General features: G+C 38.3%; 1 protein-coding gene across 3 annotated transcripts in view; it reads left to right on the top strand.

Moving 5' to 3' along the window:
• gabrg2 (gamma-aminobutyric acid type A receptor subunit gamma2) overlaps window positions 1–14573 on the top strand; it is a 94645-nt gene that overhangs the window by 19848 nt on the left and 60224 nt on the right. For all 3 annotated transcript variants that reach the window (XM_061898618.1, XM_061898616.1, XM_061898617.1), the window contains exons 2-3: window positions 1009–1148; window positions 11026–11093. In XM_061898618.1, coding sequence (XP_061754602.1) covers window positions 1009–1148; window positions 11026–11093 — 208 coding nt within the window. The remainder of the gene's footprint in view (window positions 1–1008; window positions 1149–11025; window positions 11094–14573) is intronic.

Raw genomic sequence — 14573 nt, forward strand, 5'->3', positions numbered from 1 at the left:
AACATGTGTGTTTAGACTGGTCATTTGTAACAAAAATGCAAATCACGATTATTTAAAACCTGTACCTGGATTTCAGTTGATGCAGGATTATTTCACTCTCAACTAATACTCAAATGTTTGGTCAACATAATCTTTATTGTAGACAAAGCCTTTCCCAACAACTAACACTGAATTCATTTTGGGTACAAGCTACCGTACTCACATGGTTGAGTGTTTCAGTTTTAGTCCATGACTGGATCAGGCAGTGATACACGACTGCTACTTCTTCTGCTGGGTTTCTGGCAGCCTTCATGCATTTGGGGGTAAAAATAATTGACAGGGAAATTTTTAATTGGTTGAAAACTAATTGTCAGTTTCAAGTATTTTTTGATTAGTTGCTCAGCTCAAATTTGCGTTTTGCAAAACAGGGCTTTGTTTAACTCTGACAAAAGAGACCAAAACTAAATGGTTCTTGGGAGGTTATTTGTATCCCTACTTTGTATAGATTGTGTGTACTCAATATGAATAAAACAACAAAAACCAAAAGCCCTCCATTCTAGATATGAAATTTAACAACATCACACCTGTCTCAGAAAGAACATGAACGCAAAACCCACATATTTACTCCTTTGCTGTGGTGACATTTGTGACCACAGGCTCTTGAGATGTTATTACCTTTTCACTCGGTGAGGTGAAGAAGTATTTGAGAAAATGGTCTTTGCAGGACTCCTAGAAGCCTTCCAACCATATTTAGGATATGACAAATAATTCAGTCACTTTGCTATTTTCCAGTAGAGTCTATAAAAGTTTTCCTGGAGGTCATCATTTGGCCCTTAGGCAGGAAACAGTGAAGGTGTGTGTGGTACCTGCAGTTGACTGAAGAGTAGCCACTATATCTATAAAATGGGACATTGTGTATTTTCTTGGTCCTCATACATCTCCATTAGAGAAACCATGAATATGGAAGAACTGCATTGCTGTCCCTCGAAACAAAACAACTGGTTGCATGCATTTTTCTTCTCATCGCAGCTCCTTTCAAACCGATGATGATGATGAGGTAACCAACAAGACGTGGGTGCTGACCCCCAAGGTATACGAAAGTGACGTCACGCATATCCTTAACGGCCTGTTAGATGGATACGACAACAAACTGAGGCCTGACATCGGAGGTAAATGCTTATTTTCCACTTGTTTAGTCAGAATCAAACATCCAAAACCATAATCTTTATATGTTAAAGAAAACAAACAGAAACCCACATGAGCAAGCACTTTGGCAACAGATGAAAGGAAAAAAAAACGGAACAGAGGCTCCTCAGCCCTGTGAATTCGTATCAGCCCTTCACATGGCAAGCAATACTGTACTCAAAAATAATTGATCCGTACTACAAGGTGGGTGGAGCTATCCTGCTTTTATAGTTCCAAAGTGCAAAACCATAACCGCATTGACCTGAGTACAAGTCATCCCTGGATATATGTCTGAGTATTTTTTATTCATGCAGGTCATTGTATATTCTCAGGGCATTCAATTGATCGCAGTTAGGCCGTTCTGGTTGTCTTAAAATATGTTTTGTTTTTCATTCAAGACTGATTGGTCGATCTACTAGAAACTGGATTGTTGTATTTTCTTTCCTAGCTGCTCATTTATTTGATAACTTCTTGATCACAACTAAATCATATCTTGATTAATTCCCTGTTTGCTAATCTGGTATTGCTGGTGCACCTCTCCAGGTCACTGGGGTGTGAGTGACAGGAAAACAAGCTCTGTTTTGCTATTTTGCATGTATACATCTCTAAACATTTTTTTTTTTGTCCTGTCCAGCTTTTCAGGCAAATCATATAGTTGATGTAGATGCCTATATCGGCTGTTCAGATTTACTTTACAAAAGAGAAGTGTAGGATACTTATCTTGTTGCCTTATTTCAATTTGACTTTATTAAATGTTTTAATATTATCATTTGGTGCAGCCGGGCCGGAGCAGGAGGGGATAGAAAGAGAAAAAAAGGAAGACAGAGGGGGGAATTGTGGGGATAAGAGGGGGATTAGACAGAAAGACAAAACAACAACAACAAACACAACAATAACAACAAAAGCAACAACAACAATAGTACATCACCAGCACATACGATACGTACAAATATGATTGTAAAAGTGATAGCAAAGACGCAGTTAGCGAAATAAATAATATATAAATGACAATAAGCATTTTTACACTACAACTGAAGCAATACAAATACCAATAGAAAAAGCGCTATTGATAATGAGCAATACCAATAGTTTACCTCTATTATCAACAATATCAACAATACAGTTGTTCAAATGCAACAATACATATAGATAATGATAACTAGAGATTAAAAAAAAAAAAAGGAATACCGAAAAATAGAGGGGAAGAGAGAGAGGCAACCTACAGTATATTAAGCTTGTAGATTGTTATAGTAAGAATGAGTTAAGCTTTGTCAGTGTGCCAGTGACCCGAGGGTCCCTGGTTCAAATCCCACCTAGTACCAACCTCGTCACGTCCGTTGTGTCCTGAGCAAGACACTTTTCCCTTGCTCCTGATGGGTGCTGGTTAGCGCCTTGCATGGCAGCTCCTTTCATCAGTGTGTGAATGTGTGTGTGAAGGGGTAAATGTGGAAGTAGTGTCAAAGCGCTTTGAGTACCTTGAAGGTAGAAAAGCGCTATACAAGTACAACCCATTTATCATTTATCATTTATCAAATCAAAGTGATCGGAAAAACACAAACAACAAAAACAACTGCGATCGGCAACCACACGCCAACAGGATCATAGAGACCAGGCCGCGCCAGCCCACCAGTCAGCCCAAACGCTAACATGCAAACAAGAGACAACACCTCCCCCACCAATAGACCCCACCACCCCAACCCAAACCCGCACTAACACAGACACAGCATACAGACCAGACAAAGGGGCTGTGCTGCCACCGCATCAAGTCACGAACACAGACTCCACAGCGCAAGGTCGGACCACAAGGGCACGGACCCCACTCAACAGGATGCGAGACCCGCGCGACGCCCTACACAAATAAATAATATATTTTATTATATATTACACAAATAAATAAATCATATATTTTATTATTTATTTTTTTAAAATACAATTTAAATAATAATAGAATAAAATCCTCACACCTTCAGCGAGGTCTTTGCCCGAAGATGGCAGGCCACCAGACCGCAGTCCCTGCAACCCGCGCCGGCCGAGGAGGCAATGGGGGGTGCACCGTACATCTCTAAACTCGACTATAGACCAGGGGCCATGAAGCTTTTTGGCTGAAAGAACCATGACATTATTTTTAATGTGTATTTCCGTGGGAGCCATATGATATTTTTAACACTGAATACAACTAAATGTGTGCTTTTTTAAGACGAAACAATTTTAGGGCTTCACGGTGGAAGAGGCGTTAGTGCGTCTGCCTCACAATACTAAGGTCCTGAGTAGTCTGGGGTTCAATCCCGGGCTCGGTATCTTTCTGTGTGGAGTTTGCATGTCCTCCCCGTGACTGCGTGGGTTCCGGGTACTCCGGCTCCCTCCCACTTCCAAAGACATGCACCTGGGGATAGGTTGATTGGCAACACTGTCTATCTGTGTTGGCTCTGCGATGAGGTGGCGACTTGTCCAGGGTGTAACCCCGCCTTCCGCCCGATTGTAGCTGAGATAGGCACCAGCGCGCCCCGCGACCCCAATGGGAATAAGCGGTAGGAAATGGATCGATGGATGGACTTCTAAATGTATTCTTCATAATAACGTTGTACTAAAGCGAACCAATAATAAATATAATATTTCTTAGTTCTAATGCAACGTCTGTAGAATTTGCTATCCACATTTAATTGAAGAAATATTATTATTGCACCATAACCTGCTCTTCCACCAAGGCAAATTCCTATCTCCCTTGGTCTTGAAATCTATGGTACTTGCAATCTTTTTTTATTTTCACCATCTTCTTTTCAAAAGGGTTTTTATAAACTATCAAGCTAAATATTTGATTGAAAGGCGGGATGTTAATTATTGACCTCACAACACGTGTAGCTGTGATTGGCTCAAGACTTGCAGGAAAGATGGAGCCAAATCTCTGCCTGTAATCAAGCTGTAGAGAACAGATTGATGGATTAAAATACATCAAAAATGTTTTAATACACTAAAGATTTATCCGGGAGCCAGATGTAGTCATCAAGAGGAGCCACATCTGGCTCCCGAGCCATAGGTTCCCTACCCCTGCAATATACTGTAAAGATGTAAACTAAAACAAGATAGCTCAGGCTTCTTTAATGACTTTCAAGACCCTCCATAGTTTTTATGTGGTAGGCATTTTTTTTACATCACTAGTTCTATATACAAATGGTATACAGGTCTGTTTTTTTATGTAGAGAGAAGACAAGTGGCTAACTTTGTTCATGCTGTCAGACAACTGGGTGGGGCCCTCATCTCCACCAGAGTAAAACATACATCATGATGTCATTTGAAAAGAGTCAGAGCAAGGAGAAGATGCTCAATACTCCGTAACGCTTGATTGATGGTTCTGTACATCAATGGGAACCGGCCTGTCTTTCACACACACCTATAGGAAGATATTGGCTGTTTTAGCTGAATTGAAGACACTAAGGGACTGATCTACTAAAGGTTTGCGCCTTTTAAAAAATATATGCAGACTTGATAGCACACGCAAAGCTGACATACGTTTGTGTACCAAGAATTGCGTCTCTTAAATGAGCAAAGTAGCGAGCGTATTCCATTTAATGTGTTTGCCTAAATGGATACTTAGAATATATGCAGATTATCAGAGCTCCCACAGTACTCGGACGAGGACATGCACATGTAATCATGTATCAGCCGCAATGTGATTTCTTTAACCGGAATCAGTTTGAGGGCCACTATTTTTGAGTCTATAATTAGCATGTTTGGAAGGTACATGCAAACTAACACAGTTACGCACAACTGGATATTCGTGTCACCATATTTTCACCGTGAGAAATAAAAAAATTATAGACCCATACCGCCTATTCAGCAACACCATTTTATAGCTGCTGGATGACTCAAGTGTATGATTTAAAATCTTTTTTCATATGGTGTTCGTATTGATATATCAATAAATCTATGTCGCAGGTTATAGTTGTGTGCTTCATGTCCTACAATATAGCAAAACATCCCATGTTTAATATCTCCATAGTGACAGCTGGTAGTACATGCAAAAACCTAATTTAAATAGGGCAGTCTGCACAACTTTTTTTTTTTTTTTTTTGATTATGCAGTCACAATGCTAATAGTACTTGCAATTGTTTTGTTTCCACAAGCTATTTAGCAACTTTTATTTGGGATCCCAGTAGATCAGGCCCTAAAACTACAAATCATTTACGCCATATCATGTGTAGTATTTCAGAAAGCACTGTATGAAACACCCAAGGTAGTCGTATACTAATTATACAATAACGAAATAAACTGTTACACAAACGACAGGTCTCCTCCACATTATCTTTAAAAATGTCTTGCCTTATAAATCTTCTGTTTCTCTTTGACATGGCAGACATTAGGCTATTTCTCATTCGTAGCTGCATAGAGACAGAGTGGAATAACTGCATACTAATAAGTCGGGAGGGACAGCCAAACAATAACAGATCACGACTTGAATTAAATGCAATACCAAAGCAAATACATATTAAATTGATGGATTAACTAAAATGTACTGGACCATACTTTGCTATTTGTTGGATTATTCAGTTTTCTCAGCATGCAGTTACAAAATGAGTTTTCATTACAAAAATAACGTTACTTTTTATCATCATGACCTTGCTTTCATTCTTGAAGTGACTGCAGTATTTTCGCAGCGTGTCAGCATCTTTGTGGCATGGTCATATATTCATTTTACTTTGCTGATATTTTATTTACAGTGTTTTTTTAATACACTCTATAAAATGTGTATACTCCATAAAATGTGACAGAATTCACGAAGGGTATAATCTTCATTCTGAAGACTTAGATGAGGCTTTAAATTCACGTCAGATCTACAGACACACACAAAGCATACAGTCATTTCTTAGGCCAGCTACCACTACCGTAACCAAACGTCATCTTCAAACAAGCTCTGATCTCGCACATTCGCTATTCCAGCTGTCAAATTGCGCAGATACCGAGGGTTTATAATTAGCCAGCTTTACCTCTAAACTTCCAATCATGTAAGCAGACATAGCGTGATGGAGCAAAGTGCATCACAAGTCAGTGGATTGAATTTAATCACTAATTGCACCACCATTTTAATTTGAAGTACATGGTGGTTTTTAAGCCACTGTGGATCTACTGTATGGCTGAACTATTCTATACAATCTCAGACAAAATGTATTTTTTTCTGAAAAAAATATATACAATATATATCATATTGGTTTAAACATAAGACTCAACATTTTTTTAAAATATTTTTATGAATTAGTTTTTTCTTAGAAAACACTCAAAAATGTAGGGCAAAGGGTTTAGGTCAAGCAAATTTGGTTTAAATGAAAGAAAACCAAATTAAATCTACATAAGCAAGCACTTTGGTACGGAGGCCAGGTGAAATTCCCTCAATGAAAAGAACCGCGGACAAAACCTGGTGGGCTCTTATCCCGCTATCTTAATGCTACGATACAATGGACAGCCCCATTTTCAGGCTAACAGAAATTTGCATCAGAATCATTTTAAACCCATACAAACATATGAGATAGGCGCCAGCGCCCCTGGCAACCCCAAAAAGGGAATAAGCGGTAGAAAATGGAAAATGGACAAACATATGATACTTTAACAGACCAAAATTGGAATTAAACAGCAAATGTATTCTTACTTTCAGGCATATAGTCATCAAACTCTGTGGAAACGAAGATGACCCCTAACTTTGTACTCCCAAGCCAGTCTGTTGTTTGAACTGTGCAGAATCCTGTTTCCCAAGCCTCAAACTCTGAGAACATAGTAAATATTTCAGTGGAACATTATTGGCAGGAGATGGCAGCACATATATCTTCTGAAAGGTGAAATGTTACTTTCCTGTATTGCAAAATCTTTAAAATAATTTTTTGTTTTTAATTTAGGGCCCCTATATGTATATGATGGTGGTAAGACACTGTAGAGAAAACAGCTTGGGCAATGTCGAGATTTGTATTCCTGTCACTAACATATACCAGTGACGTGGAGACACGCTGCACCCACACAAAGACCACCTGGAAATGTTTTTTTCTAAGAATGGGTCTTAAAAAGAAGAGAGTTCGTCACATGTTCTTGGTCGTCTTAACACAATGAATCCTGACTCTTACTGCTTACCAGTTCAGTCCAGTCCAAGGTCAATATACTATACATGACTAATCGTATGAGAGGAATAGTCTGCAAATCATTCCCAGCTATGTATCGCATAAGACACAATATGCAAGAACATCACACACAGTGTGTCTTGCCTTGGGGGGAGGGTGATGCCATTCACTTGACATGTATGCCTGGGAGTGACATGAAAAATGGATGCAAACCTACGTTATCTTCCTCCAACACTCGATATCCCCTACATGAGTGCCTTGAAGGCAGATGCGTCTCAACCTGAACCCTCTTTAGATGTCACGTTTAGTCAGCCATGTTTGATAGTGCTGCATGGCACCACTGACTCACAGCATCATGACACTACACGGACACCCGTTTGACACCAACATGTAGAGGTTTGTCATACATGTCAGATGTGTCCACAGATCGACACAAGCTGTTTGCGTCTAAAGAGGCGTAGTGTGCAGCGCTGAGCAGATGGAAACTTGCATGTGTTCACATACACACTATCTCAATATTTATTACATCAAAGATGAGCCCTGATAGACATTTAAAAGTAGGTTAATTGTTGATGTGGTTCGCATTAATGCACCTCCACCATGTATGAACTTATTATACCAAAATATTGTATATGTTAAACGGGTACAATCTGTTAGTATGTTTGCTTAACATAAACCTAACCGATTTCCCACATTATGAACTTTTGTGACACTTTTTGTCAATCTGCCCATCAATAATGTAGTTAGGGGAGTGTAACAAACGGTGGACTTGCTTTTACTTTTAGGGAATGGTAAATGGGTTGTACTTGTATAGCGCTTTTCTACCCCTTTTTAAGGAGCCCAAAGCGCTTTGACAGTATTTCCACATTCGCGCATTCACACAGACATTCACACACTGACGGCGGGAACTGCCATGCAAGGCGCTCGCCAGGACCCATCAGGAGCAAGGGTGAAGTGTCTCGCCCAAGGACACAACGGACGTGACTAGGATGGTAGAAGGTGGGGATTGAACCAGTAACCCTCAGATTGCTGGCACGGCCACTCTACCAACTTCTTCACAAAGTCTATAAAGAAGTAATTCTATGAAGAAGTTTAATTAGGTGCTGATCTAAATAATGGTAGTCCAGCTTTGGCATCGTCTGTAATGTTGTTGTCATCTTAAAATATAAACAAATCAAAGAAGATCTGATTGAAGCACTTAAAAGGGGAATGTGGACTTGACGGAACCCCCTGTGAATACTGTTGCAGTTAGCGTCGTAAAAGCATAAGTAACTTTAAACATATTCTTTCTTTTGATCACAGCAATCAAAAATAGTTTCCATCCATACAGTTTTAACAAAGTAAATAAAAAAAGAAAATAATATGGTATGTGTCCGAAAAGGACCAGGAAGAAGCAAACGCTTATAATGTCCAGCCCACTCACTTAGATGTAATAATCTGATTATTTATTAACAACAGAAGAAATTATGACATTATTTAAAACAATTAATTTAGTATATATTAGAGCAGGGGTCCCCAAACTTTTTTACCTGGGGGCCGCGTTGGGTTAAAATAATTTGTTTTATATATATATATATATATATATATATATATATATATATATATATATATATATATATATATATATATATATATATATGTATATATATATTTGTATGTGTATATGTATATATGTATATGTATATATATATACGTATGTATGTATATATATATATATATATATATATATATATATATATATATATGTATATATATGTATATATATATATGTATATATATGATATCGCAATGTGATTTGCCTGAGCGGCTAGGAGACTCAGAGTTACAAGCAACAAGCTGTAGAAAATGGTTTAGAAAGGACAGATTTTCCCCAAAAAATATATATATATATTTTTTTTTTTTTCACTTGGGATTTCCTGCGGGCCAGACGTCGAACGCTGGCGGGCCGTAGTTTGGGGACCACTGTATTAGAGTATACATTATAATACAGTACAAAGTATAATAAGTATATGACATAATACATACTGTAAATAATTACATCCATGAATACGCAAATAAAATAAAAATAATAATAAATGAAATAAACAGTCATTTAATCAAATGTGAAGTGAATTGTATTTATATAGCGCTTTTTCCTCAAGTGACTCAAAGCGCTTTACATAGTGAAACCCAATATCTAAGTCAAACCAGTGTGGGTGGCACTGGGAGCAGGTGGGTAAAGTGTCTTGCCCAAGGACACAACGGCATTGACTAGGATGGCGGAAGCGGGGATCGAACCTGCAACCCTCAAGTTGTTGGAACGGCCGCTCTACCAACCGAGCTATACAGTCTATGATCTATATCTATGATCTATATAATGTAGTTATATAGATCAAATATATCTTCAAAATATTTAGTTCCTTACTCTTTGTTGTACCTACCAATATTATTAATTTTCAAATTGAATGATATTGCTTTGTTTGATTTCTTTATGCAAACGATTCCACAAAGTCACCCCACAAACGAATATGCACTTTTAAAAGTTAACACGCGGCAGGTTATATCTCTCTTTATAAATTACTTTGGCAGTTTTGAATTTCACTAGATCCATACATTTAAATATTTTCGACTTTATAAAGAGTGCATTTGTGTGTTCCCGATAGACAATTTTGTGTATTATTCTCATTACTCTTTTTTTTGTAATGTGCTTTCATTTTGTAACATGCTTTTGTGTTACCCCAGGCTTCCACACATTAATTAAGATATGGCAATACTAGTGTACATCACACAGTGTGCAAGGTTTTATGGTTTAAGGTGTGTTTTGTTTTTCCCAGGATTCCAATATTTTTGCTATTTTACTACTCAGATATTTGAAGTGAGGTTTCCAGCACAGCTTGTGATCCAATACAATACTCCAAATAGGTTCAATTTCTGTTATCAATTTCCATGTTGCGAACAACATAAATTTGGTTTTGTTAAAGTTCAGGGACAATTTATTTTTATCCAAACAATGTTTTAATTGAAAAATGTATTGTGTATTATAATCTTCCAAGAGCTGCTGCAAGTCTTCACCAGAGAAAAAAAAAATATCTGTGTCGTCAAAAACCACAAACTTTATTTTATCTAATACCTTACTGATGTCATTGATGTCTATAACAAATAAACAAGGGTCCCATTCATACAAGTATGCATATAAGTAAACTTAAACTAGGAATGAGCGTGTAATAAAATATCCTTAGTATACAACAAACGGAAATATTAGCAATCATGTAATGATCAGGAATGCCTACTGTGGATGGATGTGGGTCAATTACCATCAGCTGACATGTCTTTCGTTAGACAGTAAACTAGTTAAGGCTAAATCAACACTGCGTCTTTTGTTGCAGCTAAACTAAGTACATTATATTATGCAGCATCAGCACAAATATTTATGAGGCACTTTCGACCCAAAAGTACATCTCCTCTGTGTGAGAGAGAGGCAAACATCGTACCATTCACCATCATGGCAGCCTCACGGGGCTCATGCATGGTGGCACAAGAAGAGTAATAGAGTGCATGTTGCAGGGGGCGAACAAGTCAGGGAGTTCAGATTTAAATGCACACTCTTTGACAAGAGCAAGAGGTGTCCTTTAAATAAATGTTGGACCCGTTTTATCTTACTATATTTACAGGTCAACAATGTAGTAAGGAAATGCTACAGTATTTGCAAGCACTGAACTGTTACTGTATGTAAGTACTACATAATTGCTCATAATTACAGTCTATGTGTTTTTTTCCCTTGCAGTTAAACCTACAGTGATCCACACAGACATGTTTGTCAACAGCATCGGCCCAGTGAATGCCATCAATATGGTACGTAACTTCACAATGTGCTCCTAATGTGTCGCTGCTGTGATTGAACTGTCTAATCCAGCGTTTAGGAAGAATATCAATTACTAAATATGTGTTCAATCCTTCTCCGTCCCTCAAGGGAGGTGAGAGCATAATGATGGGGTGTTTGTTTTTTAATTTTTCATCTCTGTGCAGCTGGCACTGAGTCAAGCGTGTTGCTCCACCACACCTCGATAGAACAGCTGCTGGCTTTCATGGCTTTTTTATTCTAATCTTTATGCTGCCCTACTGCCCTTGTAGTGCACCTATGCAGCTTTGGTGTCGATCAGTGGCTAAAACGGCTGCACTGGCCTTTGGCCCAAGCCATGGTGTAATATAGTGCATCTAACTGCAGACAGTTTAGAACACTAGTATTGTGTACTGAGCACTCTGAAGTAGGTCTGCACAATTAATCACATTTTAATCACAATCACAATTCTAGCTGCTATGATTAAAATGAAGGTGATTGTCGGCATTATTAACATCTAAAAAGCAGGCTGTGCTGCATATCAAATCAAGCACTTTCACAATATTCACAATCTACATCACCATGCCAAACTGAAAAATTAACACAATTAGTACTATTAAAAGAAACATTAAACGTTCAACTTGTCCTGGGTTTGCTGCAGCCGATTGCTCTTTTTCACTTTTCACTTGCTTTACTTTCGCGCAGTCTTTGCGTCACTTTAAGATGGAACTGCTGTTATTAGACAATATTGGAGACAATATAAAAAAATATTAGATTTTGTTTTCATTTTAAAAGTGCAACACATCGTTTTGTCATTGGTCGCTCCTTCACTCACCTGCTCTGATTCTAGGAGTTATGGACAGGGGAAAACATGCAGCAGGCAACCTGCAAAACGATGTGAAGGAATCGTTGCATTAACTTGTTTATAACGTCTTGATGTTTTATTTTCTGGGATGGTCACTAGTCTGTTATCTTATTGCTATATTCGTCAGTGTTCACAATACCATCAACACACGCTAAAATGTTTCGTCATTTCATTGAATTAAACGCAGGCTCTAAAATGACAGCACACTGAGGTGTCAGTGAGGCATAATGCTTGTGTATTAGATGTGTGAGGCATCACCCCTTTTTATTTTTGTTGGTCAAACAGTTGCACTGATTCACATGGTGTTGTTGGACAATAATGAAACTTGTTTATTAGACTTTGTGTTCATTGGCTAATTTTCCTCAAGGAACTCTCCTGAAGGATCAATAAAGTTCTATCTATCTATTTATCCATCTATCTATCTATCTATCTATCTATCTATCTATCTATCTATCTATCTATCTATCTATCTATCTATCTATCTATCTATCTATCTATCTAAACCTGGGGTTTCAAACACGCGGCCCGCGAGACGTTATTTTGCGGCCCGCACTTTGATGTGACAATTTAATGTTGGTGCGGCCCGCGAGTTTAATATGAACGGCGCTAACTTGCCAATGCTCCCGATTTTCCCGGGAGACCCCTGAATTTCAGGACATCCATTCTCTTGTATTCCTGTCAATTTTTACCCAATCAATAATATTCAGGGGGTGCCATAATGTCACTGCCTTTAGCGCCCTCTACATCCTGTACAAACAGCGTGCAAGCCCATTTAAAAGTTGCATCTGGCTTTGCGAAACGCACGTGTGTTAGTGCAAGACATGTTTGATCAACAGTTACACAGGTTACACTGAGGTTGGCCGTAAAACAAACTTAAACGCTGTTACAAATATGTGCCACACTGTGAACCCACACCAAACAAGAATGACAAACACATTTCGGGAGAATATCTGCACCGTAACACAATAGAACAAATACCCAGAATCCCATGCAGCCCTAACTATTCCGAGCTACAATATACACCCCCGCTACCACAAACCCACCAACCCCCACTACTTGCGTCAGTTGAGGTGGTTTATATTGTAGTCCGGGAGAGTTAAGGCTGCAAGGTGTTCTGGGTATTTGTTCTGTTGTGTTTAAGTTGTGTTTGGGTGCGGATGTTCCCCCGAAATGTGTTTGTCATTCTTGTTTGGTGTGGGTTCACAGTGTGGCACATATTTGTAACAGTGTTAATGTTGTTTATACGGCCACCCTCAGTGTGACTTGTATGGCTGTTGAGCAAGTATGTCTTGCAGCCACTTACGTGGATCTGCATAAACCACATACAACATGTTACAGAGCCGGCACGCCGATTGTGTGATGTAAAAGCTGACGCAATGACATGTTGCAGAGCAGTAGTTCTCAAATGGAGTACACGCACCCCTGGAAGTGCTTGAAAGTATCCCAAGGGGTATGTGAAATCTTAAAAAAAAATTCTAAAAAATAGCAGCAATTCAAAAATCCTTTATAAATATATTTGTTGAATATTACTTCAACAAAATATGAATGTAAGTTCATAAACTGTGAAAAAATAATACAACAATGTTGACAGCTAGACTTTTTATGGACATATTCCATAAATATTGATGTTAAAGATTTCTTTTTTTGTGAAGAAATGTTTAGAATTAAGTTCATGAATCCAGATGGATCTGTACTACAATCCCCAAAGAAGGCACTTTAAGTTGATGATTACTTCTATGTGTAGAAATCTTTATTTATAATTGAATCACTTGTTTATTTTTCAAAAAGTTTTTTAGTTATTTCTGTATCTTTTGTTCCAAATAGTTCAAGAAAGACCACTACAAATTAGCAATATTTATGTTATACCATTTAATACATCAGAAACTGATGACAGAGTGCTGTACTTTACTTCTTTATCTCGCGGCTTAGCTCGGTTGGGAGAGTGGCCGTGCCAGTAACTTGAGGGTTGCAGGTTCGATTCCCACTTATGCCATCCTAGTTACTGCCGTTGTGTCCTTGGGCAAGACACTTTACCCACCTGCTCCCAGTGCCACACACACTGGTTTAAATGTAACTTAGATATTGGGTGTCACTATGTAAAGCGCTTTGAGTCACTTGAGAAAAGCGCTATATAAATTTAATTCACTTCACTCTTTTTTTCCAACCAAAAATGATTTGTTCTGATTAGTGGGTACTTGAATTAAAAACATTTTCACAGGGGGTACATCACTGAAAAAAGGTAGAGGACGTTAAAGGCAGTGCAGTCACGGCACACCCTTAATAATGTCGGTCGAGTGAAAATTGAGACAAATTCGGGAAAATGGTTGCACCGTTAGATTGTCGGGAGGTGCACTGAAATTCAGGAGTCTCCCGGAAAAATCGTGAGGGTTGGCAAGTATGTTGCTAGGGCGGGACAGCCATTCATAGAAGGTGAATTCATTAAAAAGTGCATGTTAGATTTTTTAATAAATGTTTTCTTGCGGCCAAGCCTCACCCAGTTTCTGCATCCAGTGGCCCCCAGGTAAATTGAGTTTGAAACCCCTGATCTAAACAAATTTTTGTCTTGAATTGATATTAAAAGTAAACACCATGCTTTTTATATTATTTGTGGGTTTTTTAATTGTGAATG

The sequence above is a fragment of the Nerophis ophidion genome, linkage group LG04 (genome assembly GCF_033978795.1).
Source record: "Nerophis ophidion isolate RoL-2023_Sa linkage group LG04, RoL_Noph_v1.0, whole genome shotgun sequence".
NCBI classification, from domain to species: domain Eukaryota; kingdom Metazoa; phylum Chordata; class Actinopteri; order Syngnathiformes; family Syngnathidae; genus Nerophis; species Nerophis ophidion.